We start from the raw sequence: 22,876 nt of genomic DNA, 5'->3' as shown, positions 1-22,876 counted from the left end.
GAGCGTCATGTCTTGATTGACGCAAATCAGTCAAAAATTAATCCAAAATGTTTTCAGGTGAAAGATCATTTAAATAAAGAGTTAAATGCTTCGCTGCATGTGTTGTTTTGTTTTGATTAGAGTGAGTGAGTGAGTGAGTGAGTGAGTGAGTGAGTGAGTGAGTGAGTGAGTGAGTGAGTGAGTGAGTGAGTGAGTGAGTGAGTGAGTGAGTGAGTGAGTGAGTGAGTGAGTGAGTGAGTGAGTGAGTGAGTGAGTGTGTGAGTGAGTGTGTGTGTGTGTGTGTGTGAGTGAGTGAGTGAGTGAGTGAGTGTGTGCCATACCAGTTATTCACGGGGCAGACATGCTGGTTGTACAGGGCCATCGCGTATCTGTAAAGTCAAAGTGAAGAAAAACATTCAGTCATTTGTGTTTACGTACCGAGCTCCAGCTACTGAGCCCTGCTTCATCTTTTGACTGTGGCCACATGTCCACATGTTTGTTGACTTAACTTACAGTAAATATATCAAGAGAAGTGTGTGTGTGTGTGTGTGTGTGTGTGTGTGTGTGTGTGTGTGTGTGTGTGTGTGTGTGTGTGTGTGTGTGTGTGTGTAAAAGCTGCAAAAGGGCCATTAAGACATGGGAAAAAGCTTTGGAGGCCGGGTGTGAACAACTTATGGCTGTCATTTTGTGAAGGTGTCAAAAACTTCTGACAAAGGGTGACTGTGTCAAGTGAGTGAGTGAGTGAGTGAGTGAGTGAGTGAGTGAGTGAGTGAGTGAGTGAGTGAGTGAGTGAGTGAGTGAGTGAGTGAGTGAATGAGTGTGCCGTGTCGACAGTCTCAGTCTCTCTTATTAACAATAAATGTTGCAAAGCAACGTAATCAAAGAGTTGAAGTTTGTAGTTAAGTCAGTGATTCTGGAGAACGCTTGTTGTGAAAATCACTTTTTGTCAAAATCAGTGAATATCTCCTCATGATCCACTACCTGTCTGTACTGTGTGCGCGCTGGAAAAAAAATCCAGTGTCAATACACAGCCTAGGCTCTGTAAACAGGAATGTTGCTATAGCTACGGTGGGCCCCTTTGTTTACATACCAGTTTACAGATGGGAAAAGACAAATTTCAACGTGCCTCGTGTTAATTGACAAATAAAGATAACTTAACTTATATTAACCCTATATAGATTCAGTGTGTGTGTACAGTAGTTATTGGCTCAATTATTTAAAGGGACAGTACTTACACCAGCCATATTCCAGTGATGGTGAAGACGGGCAAACTGACAGGTAGGATCATCCACAGAGACATGACGGCCTTCCTGTAAAACACACACACACACACACACACACACACACACACACACACACACACACACACACACACACACACACACACACACACACACACACACACACACACACACACACACACACACACACACACACACACACACACACACACACACACACACACACTCCAATATGGTGATTCCCTTATTATTGAAGACATCAACATGGGCTTTTTCTTGCTATTTCATACAACTATTGATTAATAAAAAATTAAAAAATACATCATGATTTTAATGGACAATATAATAATAGTTCTTTGAACTAGTTGCTGTGAGCAGAGAATCAATACACTGTGTACATTGACCTATGAACCTGTGGACGCTCACACACACACACACACACACACACACACACACACACACACACACACACACACACACACACACACACACACACACACACACACACACACACACACACACACACACACACACACACACACACACACACACACACACACACACACACACACACACACACACACACACACACACACACACTTTACATACCGTTCCTCATGACCAATCAATACAGTTATCTATGGATGGACTTTAACTGGCCACATTTTGATTTATGTAGCAGTTTTAAGATGCTACGAGGAACTTTTAAATATTTCTGAAACAGTCAAATTTTTCCTCTGATGATCATAAATTACATGTAACAGCAAACGAGACCATCAGTGCAAAGAATGCTGTATTTTATATAGTTTTTCTTAATGCCTTTGTCATGGGTATACGCTCACCCAGGAACAACATGTAATTCTTAATATTGAATAATTCTATCATCATAGCTGTCAGAGAAGTTGAACATTTTCTAAGGTATATCCTCATAACTGAATAAACAAACTTTACTCACAGGGAAAATGTAGATCCCTGGAACACTGTTTGAAGTTAGAAAAGCTTCCTGAAAAGTTACTGTTTCACTGTTGTTGTTGTTTACAGCAGCAGGGCCCACAGTTTGGTTTACAAACATATTTTAGTCTTAACGTTTGGTTCCAGGTTCCTCTAGCCTAAATAATTTGATTTATGATGATAGAATTATTCAAAACTAAGAATTACATGTAGAGAAAATAAGTTAAGTAAACTAACTGCAGGCTCTGTGAATGTAAACAAATCCCCCTCATCTGAAACTACACACTGCACCTTTAAACACATTGACTATCATCACTTTCTCACGCGAAATCACTGCTAAAAAGTTAAGGCTCTCAAAAAAATCAAATAGTTGGACCCTTCTCTTACCTCTGTTTAGTTCGGTGGAAAAACAGCGTCAAACTTTCCTCCACTTCATCTCAGCTCCTCCAAACTCCAGGGAAAGTTTCGGAGCTCCTGGCGGCAACTACACACTCTAGTAGCCGCAAACAAGACTCGATTCATGGTCAAAAAAGTAAGAAAAATACGGTAAAATATCATGGAGCTATGTATGTGTATCACGTTATAAGGATAGTGAGGCGCTCGATTCCATTCATTGTACAGACTGTCCGCCTCTCTTCTCTGTCTGTCTGTGTGTGTGTGCGTGCGTGCGTGTCTGTCTGTCTGTCTGTCAGTCTGTCTGTGTCTGTACAGGGCGGCAAGTGATCCAAGGAAAACTATAAACTTAACCCCTCCCAGTCCGCGTGCACTCACAAGAAACGATGGAGAAGATTGAGACACCTTTTACACACTCTCGCTTTCTCTCTCTCGCTTTCCCTCTCTCTCTCTCTCTCTCTCTCTCTCTCTCTCTCTCTCTCTCTCTCTCTCTCTCTATCTCTCTCTCCCTCTCTCTCTCTCTCTCTCTCTCTCTCTCTCTCTCTCTCTCTCTCTCTCTCTCTCTCTCTCTCTCTCAGAGTTAGGCTATTATAAATGCTTAAGTAGCCTACAGGATTATAGTTATCATTTGATAAAAGGAGATATAACGGTAGAAACGTAGCTACCATATTTATTCATGCTTTTAAAAGTCTGGTTTACTGATACAAATATTGTGAATATCAGGGCTCTAATCAGTGTCAGTAGGCTATTCATATTCCCCGATGGCACCTGAAGGCACCATCACGTGCTGCCCTCGCGTGCTCCCTTTGCAGGGGTTCCCACCATAGATATATAGTGATCTATATACTGTATATCTATGGGTACCACCGCAGCTGCTTTCAATTAACGTGTTGTAGTTTAAACGCTGTTTTACTAAAAACTGTCAAAACTTTCACTGACACGTTCAAAGCACCGCCACGAGAGGGCGCTATAGGCTTTACCTGGAGTCTCACCTGGTTATGATAGAATAAATAATGGGGATGGGGATAAGGACGATACACTTGATTGCTTTTTAATCATAATTCTTTATTTATCTATCATAATATGCATTGGCAGAGCTAGTATGTTGTACTGTTATCTATGAGTAACAGCTACTTATGCACATGGACCATCCATACAGTTTTTTTTATCCTGGCTATGTATGTATTGTGGGCTCATGTTTTTTTGTATGGGGGGGATATGTGTGTGTGTGTGTGTGTGTGTGTGTGTGTGTGTGTGTGTGTGTGTGTGTGTGTGTGTGTGTGTGTGTGTGTGTGTGTGAATGCTGGCTGGCTGCTGGAACACTGGGGTGAATAAAGTATATCGTATGTATCTTATTTAAAGGTGCAGTGTGTAATATGACATCATCAAGAAAGTTCTAAAAAGTTCTAGAATGCAACGCTCCCTGGGTAGCCCCAACCCTTTAGAATAATAACAGAAGCTACAGTGGCCTTCAAGGACAAGAACAATTCTAAATTTTAAACAATGCACCTGATGACATTCCAACTATGACACTTTCAAGATGGCGGCACTAGGCCTTGGTCCAAAATATGCAGAAATATGGACATATATGAGACCCTTTCTAAGGGGAAAATAAATAATAATTCAAAACATTTCTTTCAGCTATTATGCACTAAATTAAATGTACTTATGGATATTATAATTACTTTCTACAAAATCTGCTAGGAAATAAAACCCAAAATTCTACACTGCAGGTTTAATATCACTGCTGCACACACACTATGATAGTATTGTATATACTGTATGTGTGTGTTGTGTGTATGGTTGACTTGATATGCACTATAAGTAACTGTGTTGGTTGCCCACATATTCAATGCAAGTTTGTGCTGTATGAATAAAGCTATATAAATAAAGTTGCATTGACTTGACTCTGTCCTCTGGTGACACAGCTGCAAATATTTCTTTTGCTGAGCACGTAGAACTTTGTCCTCCATCAACCCACCACCTCCTGTGTGTGTGTGTGTGTGGGTGTGTTTCTGTGTGTGTGTGTATAAGAGAGAGAGAGAGTGTGTGTGTGTGTGTGTGAGAGAGAGAGTGAGAAAGTTTGTTTGTTTCCGTGTGTGTTTATGTTTCTGTATGTGAGAGAGAGATAGCGAGATGAGTGTGAGTGAGTGTGTGCTTGTGTTTATGTGTGTGTGTGTGTGTGTGTATGAGAGAGAGAGAGAGAGAGAGAGAGAGAGAGAGGAGAGAGAGAGAGAGAGAATGTGTGTGCATACTTGCTTCACTGATCTGCTTGTTTTGAAGACCACAGGTGTCTCTGTCAAACATATTTTTATATGCGTAAAAATATCTAGTTAGAAAACAACTACATTAATGGTCTAAAACTATGTGTGTGTGTGTGTGTGTGTGTGTGTGTGTGTGTGTGTGTGTGTGTGTGTGTGTGTGTGTGTGTGTGTCTGAGACAGTGACAATGATGGCCCGTTTTGAAACCAGGATGACTTTATTGTGTTATATATATGTCAACATTAACAGCTTTTTAAAACTGTTTTTCTTCAAATATTCTGCAATTAACATCAGACTCCACAGGCCGTGAACCAGTTTCATAATACACAGTCAGACCCACACCAGGGCTCTCACATACTGATCTATGGCAGAAAAAAACTATATTAAAAAGGTGCTCCGAGGAACTTTCAATTTGTGTTCATTCTTGCACCCCCTTTTGGACAAAAGCGGTAGTGTTTTTTGTTTTTTTTACTACGCAAGCTGTTGTTCCTGGGTGAGCGTATCACCCATGACAAAGGTATTAAGAAAAAAACTATATAAAAAATAGCATTCTTTTGCACTGATGGTCCCGTTTTGCTGTTACATGTAATTCATGATCATCAAGAGGAAAAATTAGGCCATTTCAGAAATATTTAAAAAGTTCCTCGTAGCACCATTAAGTAACACAATAATTATTTGGCACAACAATGACTGAACATACTGTAAGAAAGTAAGTAAGTAAAATAAAAAAAAAACCTTAGTAAACTCCTTTCTGACAAATCTTCCCTTTGTCTTACATTGGTCCGACATTATTCAACTCCACATACGTTCAAGTTATAAAAGAAAAAGGTTGTGTTGGAAAAGCCCTTCCAACGTCCTCCCTCCTACATACTCAACATGTATATACTACATACTAAAAGCCCTACTAACGTCCTCCCTCCTACATACTCAACATGTATATACTACATACTAAAAGCCCTACTAACGTCCTCCCTCCTACATACTCAACATGTATATACTACATTCTGTCTACTTAACCATCCATTGTGTATGCGAGGTTTGTCGGACCGTTTACACTGAAGTATACAGAAGCAATAAAGAATAAAAAAAAAAAACTTCCGAGTCGTTTGAAAAGACGCAATGCATTGTGGGGCGGTTGAGTGGGAAAAGTAGACCTATCGATCCATACACAAAATCTTCCTTGAAGTAAGTGCTCATCCGGGCATTTCTCGCCTCCACAAACTCGCATACACAACCACAACATACTCAAATTGATGTCAAAATTAGTATGAGTAGGATGTTATAGGGCTTTTAGTATGAGTAGGAGGTTAGTAGGGCTTTTAGTATGAGTAGGACGTTAGTAGGGCTTTTAGTATGAGTAGGAGGTTAGTAGGGCTTTTAGTATGAGTAGGAGGTTAGTAGGGCTTTTTAAACACTGCCAAGGTGTTTATATGAATGGTCCCACAGTATTCTATTCAGGTATGTTACAGGTAAACTGCAGGTTTAGTGGTCATGAAGAAGAGCGAGTAACCTCCATTAGAAAAGATAACTCAGAGGTGACAAGCAGTGGTTTGAATTCTGTACAAAGTGCTGACGTCAAAAATTGGTTTAAAGGTGCTCCGAGGAAATTTCAGTTTGTTTTAATTCTTGCGACCCCCTTTGGACAAAAGCGGTAGTGTTTTTACTACGACAGCTGTTGTTCCTGGGTGAGCCGTATACCCATGACAAAGGCATTAAGAAAAACTATATAAAAATAGCATTCTTTGCACTGATGGTCTCGCTTTGATGTCACATGTGATTCATGATCATCAGACGGAAAAATTAGACTGTTTCCGAAATATTTAAAAGTTCCTCGTAGCACCTTTTAAGGGACATTTTAACTAAAAACCTAAAAAACAGCATCTTGCCTTTTTTTTGCAACAGGACGGAATAATGTAAAGAGAAAAAAAAAACTCTCCTCCTCCATAGCAAAAAAGACAGTCATAGCAGTTTTTTTTTTATAGAACAAAAATACATGAAAAACCAACATGGGAAATGTTTTACGAGCTGTTTATAGCTTCCCACACAAGTGAATTTAAACGCCTACTTCACCGGTAGTAATATGAAGGTGTATTGAATTCTGAGATCCTATGTTGTATAAATCTGCAAACATTTTAGAAATCGGTTCATCCTAGCCTGAGAAAAGGCAGAAAGAGTGTCTTATGGTCTCACTGTCTAACCCTACATTTTACCATGTGTGACATCACGCATGGTAAAATGTAGGGTTAGGATTAACAGGACAGCTGGGCCAAGGGAAGACTGAGGGGAGACTGAGGGGAGGAAAACCTCATTCATTATATTACAATAGCGATTTTATAATGATAGAACGCTGGTTCCATATGGGTGAAGTATTCCTTTAAGCTGCAGTTGGTCAAGATAAAAATAGCTGTTTGTAAATATAGCAGAACGAGCACTTTTCACTTCAGTGGTTGAAAAAAAAAAATCCTGCTAAATTTTCACATTTGTAAGTATAGCTTCTACACCTAGGCTGTGTTGTAAAAGCCCTACTAACGTCCTCCCTCCTACATACTCAACATGTATATACTACATACTGTCTACTTAACCATCCATTGTGTATGCAAGGTTCGTCGGACTGTTTACACTGAAGTATACAGAAGCAATAAAGAATTAAAAAAAAAACTTTTGTGTTGTTTGAAAAGATGGAATGCATTGTGGGGCGGTTGAGCAGGAAAAAGTATCCTATCGATCCACACACAAAATCTTCCCGGAAGTAAGTGCTCATCCGGGCATTTCTCGCCTACTCAAACTCGCATACACAACCACAACATACTCAAATTGACGTCAACATTAGCATGCAGTGTTTCCCCTAGAATTGTTTTTAGGCCCGGTGGTAAAAGCTGATAAAGAGTATGCGCGCGGCGTGCGTACCAAATTTGTAGTAGAAATTGACCAAAACTAACTGTATTATGGATGAGCCTCTTTTGACAGCCCGCTACAAATCAGGGCATAGGGTTATGCCTTCACATTCGGTACGTTTGTACATTTTGTGTTTCCCTCATGATTTTTTGAGACTGCTGGGGGAGAATGGACCTTCTAGTGGGGTCTTGGGGCATGCCCCTGCGGAAGAAAACCTTTACCTTTTTAAAGTTAAATGCATCAAACTGGTGCACTTTGAGAAGCTAAATCTGATTTTATTTTTTTTGCTCTGTAAACAGCTGTCATATGTCCTGCCTAAAACAATTTTATGGAATAATTTGGAGACACAAGCCATATAAACTATTGAAGAAAAACACATAGATATGAAAATAAAATACAATAAACACGAAGACCTAATATAGACAGGTATATCCTGTCTAGTATTAATTTCTGGAATAATCTGGATCATGAAACATTTTCTTTAATTTATCAAATATTCATTTAAAATAAATGAATTAACCTAGGCTACACATCATGATTAGCCTATCAATCAAAATGTGTGCAAAATAAGCAACATTTTGTATTCCGACCCATTATATTTCATGTAGCCTAGTTCTCAATTTAAAACATAAAAATAAAGTAGCATTGAAAATACCAAAAAATAAAGCTTGTAGGGCTACTATAGCCTGCTGTTTTCAAGATAACTTGCTGCGCTGTCTCAGCTGTTGATACAGATTGGTTGCCATGGCGACGTAGCAACTTTAACTTTTTCCTGTTCAACTCCCTGTTACTGAGTCCTAAATATCTCCAGTGTAGCCTATGCCATGGACCTATAAAGGAAGGTTCTTTCTCGTCAGTTTCCCTGTTTGACATGTGCGCTCCGAATGCACACGTGCATCGCGCGGCGTAGCGCAGACAAAATTTAAAAAAAAAAAAAAGATAATTTTTTTTTTTTACATTTTTTTTTTTTTTTACTTTTTTTTTTTTTTTTTTTTTGGGCAGCTGTTGGCCTGGCGGGGGGTCCCGTTGGTCTGGCGGGCCCGCCAGGCCTGTATAATGGTAGGGGAAACACTGGCATGAGTAGGACGTTAGTATGGCTTTTAGTATGAGTAGGACGTTAGTAGGGCTTTTTGAACACAACATTTTAACTGGCTTTTCCCTAGAAAAAGGGCACAAAAAATACACGAGGACGGTATGAAATTTCAGCGCAGGTATTATAGAGGGAACCCATATCCCTACGTCTCCTTTCAACGTGACGTATTAATAGCTGTTTTAAGGTTTAACTCTTACAATCGTCCTCTCCGTTTAAGAGGCAAAATATGGCGTCACGATCGGTTTGGAATGAGGAATCGCAAAAACAATAATTCTTGGATGGAAAAATGGGACATACTGTAATTAAAAGGTGCTCCGAGGAACTTTCAAGTTTGTGTTGATTATTGCGCCCCCATTAGGACAAAAGCAGTACTGTTTTTACTACGCCAGCTGTTGTTCCTGGGTGAGCGTATAGTATACCCATGACAAAGGCATTAAGAAAAACTATTAAAAAAATAGCATTCTTTGCACTGATGGGTCTCGTTTTGCTGTTACATGCGATTCATGATCCTCAAAGGAAAATTTGACTGTTTCAAGAAATATTTAAAAGTTCCTCGTATGGCACCTTTAATTAATGCACACCAATCCCTCTAAAACAAAAAAAAAATATACAAAAAAAAACAATTAACACACCCTTCCTACTCTGCCTTGGCCCGCTTGCCTTTCACAGAGGACCCTCCGCTTAAGTAGCTTTTGTAAAAGAACCAGGCGAAAAGCACCAAATAGCTTAAATACATCACTAAGCCCCAGCCTATGTTGCTCATATTTGACGGACAACGGACCTCGTGTTGCCAGTTGTACACTAAAGCAAGCACTGTCAACCCCATGGCCATTTGCATTATCTGAGTGGCCGTTATGACCATCGCACAGGGTCTGGGCACGCGGGTACCGGATGCACGGATAGCGTAGTACGTGTACATGAGCGAGTGCACGATGTAGTTCATTGTCATAAACCAGCCGCCCCCGGCCACTTGGTCTTTGTATGAGTACCAGGAGTAGAGCAGCACGGTGATGTGATGGTACCAGTGCAGGAAGATCAGAGGCTGCTTACGGAGGATTATGAACACGGTGTCACCTAAAGGGAGAGAGAGAGAGAGGGGAGGAGGAATTATTAGAACTTTTTTAAGATAATTTTTTGTGGCATTTTCAAGCTTTATTAGACAGTACAGAGTTGAAATGGGGAGACAGAGAGAGAGAGAGAGAGAGAGAGAGGGGGGGATGACCTGCAGTAAAGGTCCACGGGTCGGACTTGAACCCGCGACCACTGCAACGAAGGCCGGAGCCAATTTGGTACGCGCTCTATCCACTACGCCACCGGAGCGCCCCAAGAAGGAATTATTAACATTTTTATTTTGTTTTAAGATATATTTCTTTTGCAATTCTTACTTTATTTTTAATATAACATTTTTTTTTTAAGATATTTTGGAATTTTTTGCTTTTTTAAATGTATTTAGTTTTGTTTGTATATTCACCTTTTCTTCTTCTTTTTGTTAAGGTTATTTTGGGCATTATTTACTTAAAGTGAATATCTCCTCACAATCCACTACCTGTGCACTGAGGAGGAGGTATTCACTGACACATCCGTGCAGCACAGTCCCTAAATGTTTTTAAATCACTTTTAAAAACCCACCTCTTCTCTCTTGCCTTCTACTAGACTACTCCTGCAGGCATTGTCGTTTTAACCTCTGTGTTGTTGTTGCTTTTATTTTCTTATTTGTTTCTTTTTAATTGTGTTAAATCCTGTTTTTACTGCACTAATTGTTCTTTATGTGAAGCACTTTGGTGGGGCTTAGCCGTCTGTAAATGTGCTATATAAATAAACTTGACTTGACTTGACTTGACTTGATTTGGACAGAAAGTGATTTTGAATTGTGCTATATAAATAAACTTGCCTTGCCTCACAGATGAATAGTTCATGTATGTCTGTCTTGTTTGTCTGTCTGTGTGTCTGTGTGTGTCTGTCTGTCTGTCTATCTGTCTGTGTCTGTCTGTCTGTCTGTCTGTCTGTCTGTCTGTCTGTCTGTCTGTCTGTCTGTCTCTCAGACACTAGTTAAGCCTTGTAGCCTGTTAGCAGACACTGAGGCCAGCTGTATAGATAAAGTCTCTTCTGCTTGGACTGCAGAATGTTATGGTTCACTGTGTTCAGCTCTGAACCAAAACATTGGTAGGATTTGTGCCATAGGTGGGAAGGTGGTAGAGATAGCACACACACACGCGCACACACACACACACACACACACACACACACACACACACACACACACACACACACATATTGTGGCCTTTCGCATGGTTATGACCATGCACAAGCACAGATTTCGCTTGTATGTAGATTAATTGTGCAGCACAAAAAAAAAATATATATATTTTTTTTTTATTTTTTTTTTTGACTGGCTAAACGGTTGCTCGGGAGTCAAGGTGGGGGGCTGGCGTTGTTATGGTGGCCACCTTAGCCATAAAGCACTGTGGGAAACACTGGGCCATTAAAGATGAAATGTGGACATTGAGTACAGAGATGAATAGAAAAGCCTTACCCAGCTCCGGGGCCTTGCTCAGGACGAATGCGTAGGCCCAGAACTTGCTGATGGGCGCGCTGTAGAAGCTGGTGTCACACACTGACTGTCTGAAGCCGCTGGTGGTGAGGACGTGAGTCATGTAGAGGCCGGTCCGCACAGCTCCTATGATACTAGAGAGAGGGAAACACAACATGGAGATACATTAACAAACAGGTTAAAACTCACAGGTGTGTGTGTGTGTGTGTGTGTGTGTGTGTGTGTGTGTGTGTGTGTGTGTGTGTGTGTAATGACAACAATACAAAACTAACACTATGGTGCTATGAGGAACTTTTTAAATATTTCTGACACAGTCTAATTTTTCCTTTTCTCAGGCTACGATGAACCGATTTCTAAAAATGTTTGTACACTTATACTACATAGGATCTCAGAATTCAATACACCTTCATATTTCCACCGGTGAAGTAGGTCTTTTATGTAAACTTTGCAGGTGGGAGGGAACAGGTTTGTGTCATGTGTGTGTGTATACTCTGGGGGGGCAGGAGGGGGGGGGGAGGGGTCATAAATAACGTGTAGGGCCCCACATTTGTCCAGAGGCAGCCCTGTGTGTATGCAATGTGCAGTGGTAACATGTGAGGGAATGGCTAAGGTCATAAAGAGGACACACACAGTTACTGTTCATCTTTCCAAGAAAACAAACGTGTTCTCAACAGATACTGAGAAGAACACACACACACACACACACCCATGCACACACACACACACCCACCCATGCACACACACACACACACACGCACGCACGCACGCACACACACACACACACACTGTAAGACACACACACACACACACACAGAACACAGAAGACAGTCATGTTACACCAGTTTGAGTATCTGTAAGCGAGATCAGTGCCACTATAAGGTCACACACAACAATACTAGTAAAAATATACATTTAGTTTAACATTTAAACGCTTTTCATTTTATCTTAACGCAGGATGAACACAACAATATCAATTAATAACTTCTAACTCCGTGATTCTGGAGAACTCTTAGCTTGTTGTCTAAATCAGTGAATATCTCCTCATGATCCACTACCTGTCTGTACTGTGTGTGAGCTGAAAGAAGAAGCTGGTTGTAATACACAGCCTGTAAACTGGTATGTAAAAAAACCTGCAAAGGGTCCCACTGTAGCTAGCAACATGCCCGTTTTTACAGAGCCTAGGCTGTGTAGTAATTAAAACAGGATTATTTTCTCAAACCACTATTATTACGGCAACTGTGGCTCAGTTGGTAGAGCGGGTCGGCCGATGATCAAAGGGTTGGAGGTTCGATCCCCGCCCTGCCACCTGTGTCATAGTTGTTGTGTCCTTGGGAAAGACACTTCACCCACCTTGCCTCGTGTGAATGTCGATAGTTAGCCTGCTGCTATCGGTGTATGAATGTGTGTGTGAATGGTAACGTGGAAAAGGAAAACAGGTCTCCCTTGCAAAAGAGTCTTCGGTCTCAATGGGATTTAACTGTATCAATAAAGGTAAAAATAAATAAAAACCATTATCACCAGCCTAGGAACCCCCCCCCCCCCCCCCCCTAAATGATTGGCACACCCCTACCATCCCTTGATTCACTCTACCACAAATGGACACTACGCAGAGCACGGAAAATCATCCAACCCCACTCAACCGGCACACTATGGTTGCGTTCCGAATCGCATACTTTCTACTATTTAGTATGTAGAAAAAAGATTTAGGATGTCCCGATTCTTGTGGCCAGATTTAGGATGGTTAGAAGTACCCGGATGTCCTACTTCATGCGGCCAAGATTGTTAGTGTTGAAAACTGCATCCTATTTGGGGCGATTCTGACCCACAATCCAGTGTGCACGTGAAGTGACGTTACATCGACGAAGCCTCCATATGAAAACAAACAGGGATGCGACGGATATAAAAGCAAGAGGCAAGATCAAGGCGCAATATTATGATGAAATAAGAGAGTAAAGTATGTCCCAATAGTATGCCTACTGCATCCTAACTAGATTATTTTTATCGTCAGATGTAGTATGTAGAATAGAAAAAAGAAAGAGTATGCGATTCGGAACGCAACCCTATGCCTTCCAGCTACTGCCCTCTGGGAGGCGTTACGGGACAATTGCCTCAAGAACAACCCGGTTCATTCCAACTGCAATAAACGTTCTGAACTCTGATTGCTGAGGATTAAGCATGGCCCTTATGTATTTATGTATTGTGTAGTGTGTATGTGTCTATTTGTGTTATATGTTTTGTAAGTTGGAACCTGTACCAAGCTGTACTGACAACACATTCCACCAGCGTGGCTGTGTGGTCATTAAAAGAATCAATCAATCAATCATGTCCTGTGTGCAGACAGACAGCTGAGGGGGTCAGGTTGTGGCCACTGCAGCGGGATTAAGATTATAGGGAGAGGCTCAACACACACACACACACACACGTGCGCACACACACACACACACACACACACACACACACACACACACACACACACACACACACACACACTGATATTGTTTGCCAACTGGGTCACAATCTCTACTCATTGGGAGAGACTAACACGCAAATAACACCTGTTGTCAAAATCCCTTTTTGTCAAATCAGTGAATATCTCCTCACGGTACGATACTGTGTGTGAGCTGAAAATAAAGAAACCCCAGTGTTTATACACAGCCTAGGCTCTGTAAAGCAGTAGGTAAACAAAGGGTATTGTTTAGTTTGTTTTTAGAAATATGACACAACAAACTGGTTCAACCTGTGTTCAACATTAAAGGTGCAGTGTGTAATATGACATCATCAAGAAAGTTCTACAAAGTTCTAGAATGCAACGCTCCCTGGGTAACCCCAACCCTTTCGAATAATAACAGAAGCTACAGTGGCCTTCAAGGATAAGAACAATTCTAAATTTTAAACAATGCACCTGATGACATTCCAACTATGACACTTTCAAGATGGCGGCACTAGGCCTTGGTCCAAAATATGCAGAAATATGGACATATATGAGACCCTTTCTAAGGGAAAAAAAAATAATAATTAAAAAAAAAATCAGCTATTATGCACTAAATTAAATGTACTTATGGATATTATAATTATTTTCTACAAAATCTGCTAGGAAATAAAACCCAAAATTCTACACACTGCAGGTTTAATGCAACATTACTGCAATAGACACAGGAAGGCCGTGTATTAACCATGTTAGATATAAATATAAGATTCATTCTGTCAGGGGCCGCTTATGGTGTAGTCTTTAGATTGCCCCTGTAAAGCACTTTGAGTGGCCTTGTGTCTGAATTGTGCTATAGAAATAAACTTGCCTTGCCTTGCCTTGCCTTGCCTTGCCTTGCCTTGCCTTGCCTTGCCTTGTGTTAAATCAGTGAATATCTCCTCACGCTACGATGTGTATCAATATTAAGAAAAAACTAAATCATTGTGCCAGAGGTTTGGCATTACAGTTCACCGCAACACACACCTTTAAATCTACTGAGGAATGTTTGGTCTCATCTAACTGGTCTGACACTCTCAGCGCACATTCCCTCTCTGCACTCACCCTGCAACAACGGCCTCCCGCAGGTACAGAAAAACAAACCCTGCCTTCCAAATCACATACTCTTTCTTTTTCCTACACTACATACTAAAGTACAGAAGAGTTTTAGGGCCACAGACAGGAGAGAGAAAAAAAAATCAGATAAGGAAGATTTTTTTTTTTATTATGTCGAAAAACTACAAGAATTAAGACGAATAAGGGGGCGCCCTTAGCTCAGTTGGTAAGGCCCCCCCCCCCCATGGGCCTCGGCCAGCAGCAGACCGATTCCAGCCCGCGGTCGTTCTCTGCATGTCACTCCCCTCTCTGCCCCATTTCAACTCTGTCTCTACACTATCAATAAAGCGTAAGAATGCCCAAAAAAATATCTTAAAAAAAATAAAATAATAATTAAGACGAATACTCGAAAATGCAGATGAAGTTAGTGGGGCATTTATGTATTTTCAGCATACTATTGACCTGCATACTGGGACAATAACAACGGCCTCCTGCAGGTATGAAACACTAATTATGATCCTCTACTCTCTCTGTTTTCCCACAATGCATTGTGCTGCTAGACCCCTTTGATCCAAATCACATTTTATTGTTTTACTATATGTAACTGCTCGCTTACATACACCACCAATCAGTCTAGTCACATAAAATATATATGTTTTCGTGTCGGGTTTAGTTTGTTTTCATATTTGCTTTTGTGTTCATTATTTACTGTAGGTAGGTAGGTAGGTAGGTAGGTAGGTAGGTAGGTAGGTAGGTAGGTAGGTAGGTAGGTAGGTAGGTAGGTAGGTAGGTAGATAGGTAGGTAGGTAGGTAGGTAGGTAGGTAGGTAGGTAAGTAGGTAGGTAGGTAGGTAGGTAGGTAGGTAGATAGGTAGGTAGGTAGGTAGGTAGGTAGGTAGGTAGGTAGGTAGGTAGATAGGTAGGTAGGTAGATAGGTAGGTAGGTAGGTAGATAGGTAGGTAGGTAAGTAGGTAGGTAGGTAGATACATTGATAGGTAGGTAGGTAGGTAGGTAGGTAGGTAGGTAGGTAGGTAGGTAGGTAGGTTTAACTTTATTGTCCCCGTGGCGGAATGTGTCTTGGGCACAGTGCTTCATTGCTTTCATAGAAAGAAACATACTTCACAGAGAAACAACGGAACAAAAGCAAACAGACAAACCAACATTTTAACATCGACACCATGGAGCTTGATAGACTTAAGAGTTAAATTTTACTTTGCTGTATTGGATAGAAATGTGCAACTGACACTTTTTCAGTGTGTGTGTGTGTGTGTGTGTGTGTGTGTGTGTGTGTGTGGGGTTGTGTGTTTGTGGTTGTGTGTGTGGGGTTGTGTGTGTTTGTGTGTGTGTGTGTGTGTGTGTGTGTGGTTGTGTGTTTGTGTGTGTTTGTGTGTGGTTGTGTGTGTGTGTGTGTGTGTGCAAGTGTTAAATTGTATTTGTATTCCTCATTGCTATTGCACTAGAACTTGTGGATAAAGTGCTATGTGCCTAAAGCCTAATTTTCATGGGAAAGGTTAAACCAATGCAGTTATCGGCCAGTCCACTAGAGGGCAGACACGAGTCACACACACACCTGTCAATCTCAATCTGACACCACAGAAGAAGAAGTCTTAAAACCCCAATATAGGAAGCACCCAGCTCATGTCCTGTAAGCAATTGTTTGGCATGGTAGACAAATTGGGGTGTAACAATACACATATTCAAATCGAACCGCATAGGCCGTAAATGAAGGCGTTAATAGCGTTAATATGACGTAAATATAATATAATATGTACTGCAGGCTTGTTTTGATTGCTGTGCGGAACTTGCACTTTTATTTATTTTTATTTATTATTCATTGGAGACCTTGGGGTTGTTTGCAGCAGTATTTTCTTTTCTATACTGAAAAAATACCTATAGGGTAGAAGCTGTAGTTAATGCTGAACACAGTTTTTTATTTGCATTTTCCCTCTTAAATGAAAACCGTACCGTACAGAACCGAACTGTGACTATTGTGCACCGTAACACCTCTAGTGGACAATGGTGGAAGACATGACAGAGACATTCAACAGTGAATGGTCTGAATGAATGAATGGAAGACAGAGCTGTACTGCCCGTGGAACCTGGTTAACAATCGTTCGTACGTGGAAATAAGGTAAGAGAGGAAGAATTAAAAGCTGTGGATGATTATTGTTTTATTGTCTCAGATTTGTAGTTTTTGTTTGTTTGCTTTGCTTTACTTTTTTTTTGACGGGCGAAACGGTCGGCTGCCAAACACTGTTTTTGGTTTATGACAAAGGCATTAAGAAAAACTATATAAAAATAGCATTCTTTGCACTGATGGTCTCATTTGCTGTTACATGTCATTTATGATCATCAGAGGAATATTTTTTACCGTTTCAGAAATATTTAAAAGTTCCTTGTAGCACCTTGTCTAGAAATCCAACCACACACAGACAGACAGACAGACAGACAGACAGACAGACAGACAGACAGACAGACAGACAGACAGACAGACAGACAGACAGACAGACACAGAATGACTGACCTGAATATAGCCAGGCTCAGGGACCAGAGCACTAGCGGTCTCCGTAGGTTGAGTTTCTCTCTTTCTCTCATGAAGTGTTGACCAGCGAACACCACGGCAGCATAGAGGCCCACGAACATGAAGGACTGTCTCCTGTAGACACACACACACACACACACACACACACACACACACACACACACACACACACACACACACACACACACACACACACACACACACACACACACACACACACACACACACACACACACACACACACACACACACACACACACACACACACACACACACATCAAATCAAATTATTATCTAGTCCAGCAGATAGTGACAAAAATCGTGCACATTGCGATAAAAGCATGAAACTATTGCATGTAAAATATGGCAATACAAATCACTTTAGCTATAGTGGATTTGAACCCTATATATACAGTATTTGCACTATTGTGCCAACGACTGCGCCTGTAATTGTTGTGCATATGAGACGATTCGACTTGTTTGTCCTCAATACAAATACACAGAAATATAGGGTTGATTTTCCTGCTACTACCTCGTGGAATTTCAGATTTTTGTTTAATCCTAAATATGAAAGTACAAATAATAAAAATAAAAATAAACAATTCCCAAAAAAGGAAATTATTTCAGCATTATTATTATGTGAGAACTGTCTCCTACATGGACTTTGCCACCTTTAGGTCACATAAAGAGGAAGTAGGTGACATTCTCTGACAAACAGCACCTGATAAAAATCCCATATATGACCTCAGTGACCCTCTTAACAATGAATGACTAATGGTTATATAGGTGTACAGGTGTAGGGCTGTTATGTCATGACTTTACACAATTGAGGGTGTGAACCCACGCACCAGATAACTGCAGTTTCTAAAACAAAATATATGGCATATGCTTTATGCTGTGGTCAAGTTAAAGGTGAAGTGTGTAATATGACATCATCAAGAAAGTTCTACAAAGTTCTAGAATGCAACGCTCCCTGGGTAACCCCAACCCTTTCGAATAATAACAGAAGCTACAGTGGCCTTCAAGGACAAGAACAATTCTACATTTTAAACAATGCACCTGATGACATTCCAACTATGACACTTTCAAGATGGCGGCACTAGGCCTTGGTCCAAAATATGCAGAAATATGGACATATATGAGACCCTTTCTAAGGGAAAAAATAATAATAAAAAAAAAATGCAGCTATTATGCACTAAATTAAATGTACTTATGGATATTATAATTACTTTCTACAAAATATGCTAGGAAATAAAACCCAAAATTCTACACACTGCAGGTTTAACAAATCTAATGCACAATCCACATACACATGTATTCATACACAACTATAGAAAACAGATCTTTGCTCCTGTCTTCACATTTTACTGATATATAATTTATTTTCTAATGTGCGATTAACAAGAATTAAAAAAATATATATTATATAATATATTCTCAATTTGTAATTAATTGTATATGACTTTAATTCAACAAGTCAGGTCATTAAAACCGAAGTCTTATTTACACAGATTGTCTGACACTTATATCCATTGCAAAGGATTAGCAGAGTTAAGCGGTTTATAAACACACACACACACACACACACACACACACACACACACACACACACACACACACACACACACACACACACACACACACACACACACACAAAGTGACAGTTGTTTGTGATAAAGCCATTTTTAACTGGTTTATCCACCACTTGTTCTGCCAATGTTTTAATTACATCAGCTGGGCAGAATACCAGACTGACTGTGTGTGTGTGTGTGTGTGTGCGTGCGCGTGTGTGTGTGTGTGTGTGTGTGAATCAGATGACAGATTGGCACTATATTATGCTAAGGAGATGATGCTACTACTGCTTGACCCAGATTATTCTAAATGCCCAAAAAATAAATACCTGCTCAATTGTACTCGCTAAATGTAGTATTTTTTTCACTGCTGATGTGCAGACTGATACTCTACACAGCACTGGAAAACAGCTGTTTGTTTTTGCACTTTATGTGTATTTAGACCATGTACACAAATCCCCCTCCTCTGAAACTACACACTGCACCTTTAAATGCTTACGAGTCAAAAATAAATTCCTGTTCAATAATTGTAGGCTAAATGTAGTATTAGACAGCTGTATATTTGTATTTGTATTTACGCCAACTAAGTGTCTGTGGGGGGCGCCCTTAGCTCAGTTGGTAGGGCATCCCCCCCCCCCATGGGCCTCGGCCAGCAGCGGACCCGGGTTTGATTCCAGCCCGCGGTCGTTCTCTGCATGTCACTCCCCCCTCTGCCCCATTTCAACTCTGTCTCTACACTATCAATAAAGCATAAAAATGCCAAAAAAATATCTTAAAAAAAATAAAAAATAAAAATAACTAAGTGTTTGTGCATTGCAGCGTGAGTTGATATACAAGTTGCTTCTGTCACAGTAGACTGAGTGAGTTGTCGAACTGAAACTTGTTTAATAACGCTCAAGGGAATGAAAGAAAGTGCAGCTCGGGCCAAAACACACACACACACACACGCACACACACACACACACACGCACACACACACACACACACACACACACACACGCACACACACACACCTCACTTCTAACAAAGGAATAATAGCAGCGAGGCTAGGCTGCGGTTTTTTTTCATAATGTTTTGGATCTGATTCAACATTCCTTCTGCTGACTCTCTATGAAACTCTGCACGGCTGGTTTACCTCCACACACCAGCCTCTGCCTCTGTGGATGTATTAGGATTTACTTTAATAATATTTAATCCTTTTTTAAGCGTTTCCCTAAAGTGAAAGTCAAGTTCCTACCCCCTTTGTGTATCGTTAAAGGTGCAGTGTGTAGTTTCAGAGCAGGGGGATTTGTTTACATTCACAGAGCCTGAAGTTAGTTTACAAAATACATTTACTCTATTCTTAGTATTGAATAATTCTATCATCATAAATCAAAACTAAATTATTTTGAGGAACCTGGAACCAAACGTAAGACTAGAATATGTTTGTAAACCAAACTGTGGGCCCTGCTGCTGTAAACACCAACAGTGAAACAGTAACTTTTCAGGAAGCTTTTCTAACTTCAAACAGTGTTCCAGGGATATACATTTTCCCTGTGAGGAAAGTTTGTTTATTCAGTTATGAGAATATACCTTAGAAAATGTTCAACTTCTCTGACACACCCAAAGTTACATAGCGCACATTTTAAAATGACTGCACTGATCACAATCTCCATAAGGTAACTATTGCATAAATACCTCAGACAAGCACACTTTAATAATTCTGAACTATCCCTTTAAAGACCTACTTCACCGGTGGGAATATGAAGGTGTATTGAACTCTGAGATCCTATGTAGTATAAATGTGCAACATTTTTAGAAATCGGTTCATCCTAGCCCGAGAAAAGGGAGAAAGAGTGTTTTATGGTCTCACTGTCTCACCCAACATCCCACATGGGGAAAATGTAGGGTTAGGATTAACAGGACAGCTGGGCCAAGGGAAGACTGAGGGAAGACTGAGGGAAGAAAAACCTCATTCATTATATTATAATAGAGATTTTATAATGATAGAACACCAGTTCCGTATGGGTGAAGTATTCCTTTAAGTGTCAGTTATTGCACAGATAGCGCTATGGAAGAAAACTGCTTGACTAAAATGTGGTCCTACTAGGTTTATCAGAGAGCGATCCCTCCCTGTCCACGCTACATTTAGTCTGACGATCAGATAAAGGAACAGATATCCCAAAAATGTGTCGCTTTGCGCACGTAGGCGACAATGTATTTTTGGTGCATAAACAGTAGTGGCCCAAAGCTACATTTAATGTGGAGTCAGTGATTCTGGAGAACGCTTGTTGTCAAAATCACTTTTTGTCAAATTCAGTGTATGAATATCTCCTCATGATCCGCTGCTACCTGTCTGTACTGTGTGTGTGTGTGTGTGTGTGTGTGTGTGTGTGTGTGTGTGTGTGTGTGTGTGTGTGTGAGCTGAAAAAAAAATAAACTGGTGTTAATACACAGCCTAGGCTCTGTAAACAGGCATGTAAACTATGGGTTAGATTTTGACCAAAAATAAATATATTGTGACAACAAGCGTTTTGCCAGAATTGGTGACTCCACCTTTAAGTATGTAAACATTCTTATTTATAAAGCAAATTGTTTTAATTATTTTTTAAACAAACTGTTAAAAAGTGCTTAGGGCCACACAGGCATATTAAAATGAATGTGGGCGATAATTTTGGGCGACTGTGGCTCAGTTGGTAGAGCGGGTCGGCTGATGATCAAAGGGTTGGAGGTTCGATCCCCGCCCTGCCACCTGTCATAGTTGTTGTGTCCTTGGGCAAGACACTTCACCCACCTTGCCTCGTGTGAATGTCGATAGTTAGCCTGCTGCTATCGGTGTATGAATGTGTGTGTGAATGGGAACGTGGGAAAGGAAAACAGGTCTCCCTTGCAAAAGAGTCTTCGGTCTCAATGGGATTTACCTGTATAAATAAAGGTTAACAAAAAATGTGTGGGCTAGAGAAAGCAAAACAATACAAAACATAATATTACACAGAGGGAGACACAACCAAACAGAGAATGAAGTGTAGCCTATTGCAATAAAAACACGTGACAAATGCCAATCAACTCTACCGATATAAATGATTTATTATAGACCCCTCTGAAATATCTGTTTATGAATCTTTTCTGCAGCCCACGCTTGGCCTATTGTAGCCGGTACGATCGAGTTGCATCCTCAATATCTCGCTGTTATGCGCACACACACACACACACACACACGCACGCACACACACACACACACACACACACACACACACACACACACACACACACACACACACACACACACACACACACACACACACACACACACACACACACACACACACACACAACACACACATCCTCAAGGGCGTTTGAATAGAAGCGGGTACAACGGTTTTCTTGCGCAAACTTTGCCTTATTGTAATGTTTATCTAGCCGTTAGCTGTAGGCCATAAACGTGCATTAAAAAACTACATTAATGGAGGACAACGTGAGTGGGGTAAAACATGTAGCCTACAGTACCATGGGAAGCAGACGCAAGGTGCTGCTAGACTACACAACACAGCCCAACACCAACTTACTTACCGCAGTCCCATTTTAGCGAAGACAAATTACCCGAAATCACCATTTTGATAGTGTTTTTTAAGGTATTATTTAGTTAAAAATTATACAATAGGCTACATACCAGTTTTCCTGCATCCACTCGAACGCTTGCCTCTCATCGAATCTCCGTTCGAAGTCATACTCCACCAAACTGAGCTCACTCGCGTTCATAATGTCCTAGTTTCTGTAGAATTTTGGGACCAAATAGGATGGATTTTTGCCCGCTAAAAGTGGTTGATTGTGGGGCTATATCCAGCTGATATTAGCCGGGGGGATCGCCCGGTTAACAGTACAAGGAAGGATGCGGGTACA

General features: G+C 40.6%; 2 protein-coding genes across 2 annotated transcripts in view; both read right to left on the bottom strand.

Moving 5' to 3' along the window:
• LOC307267137 (transmembrane protein 150A-like) overlaps window positions 1–2,807 on the bottom strand; it is a 20,696-nt gene extending 17,889 nt beyond the window's left edge. The window contains exons 1-3 of the mRNA XM_080049376.1: window positions 2,559–2,807; window positions 1,215–1,289; window positions 321–368 (exon numbers count right to left, since the gene is read on the bottom strand). Of these exons, the coding sequence (XP_079905502.1) occupies window positions 321–368; window positions 1,215–1,279 (113 nt within the window). The 5' untranslated portion in view covers window positions 1,280–1,289; window positions 2,559–2,807. The remainder of the gene's footprint in view (window positions 1–320; window positions 369–1,214; window positions 1,290–2,558) is intronic.
• Window positions 2,808–5,043: 2,236 nt separating this feature from the next.
• On the bottom strand, window positions 5,044–22,876 carry LOC307266700 (very long chain fatty acid elongase 6-like). The gene is made up of 4 exons (XM_080048788.1): window positions 22,647–22,876; window positions 17,409–17,540; window positions 11,348–11,499; window positions 5,044–9,888 (listed from the first exon to the last, which is right to left on the bottom strand). Exons 1-4 carry the CDS (start codon window positions 22,733–22,735, stop codon window positions 9,452–9,454), a joined length of 810 nt encoding a protein of 269 aa, XP_079904914.1. The 5' UTR covers window positions 22,736–22,876; the 3' UTR covers window positions 5,044–9,451.

Source organism: Ammodytes marinus, assembly GCF_949987685.1.
Source record: "Ammodytes marinus genome assembly, chromosome: 20".
In the NCBI taxonomy this organism is placed as follows: domain Eukaryota; kingdom Metazoa; phylum Chordata; class Actinopteri; order Uranoscopiformes; family Ammodytidae; genus Ammodytes; species Ammodytes marinus.
This window is presented reverse-complemented; position numbering and strand designations above follow the sequence as displayed.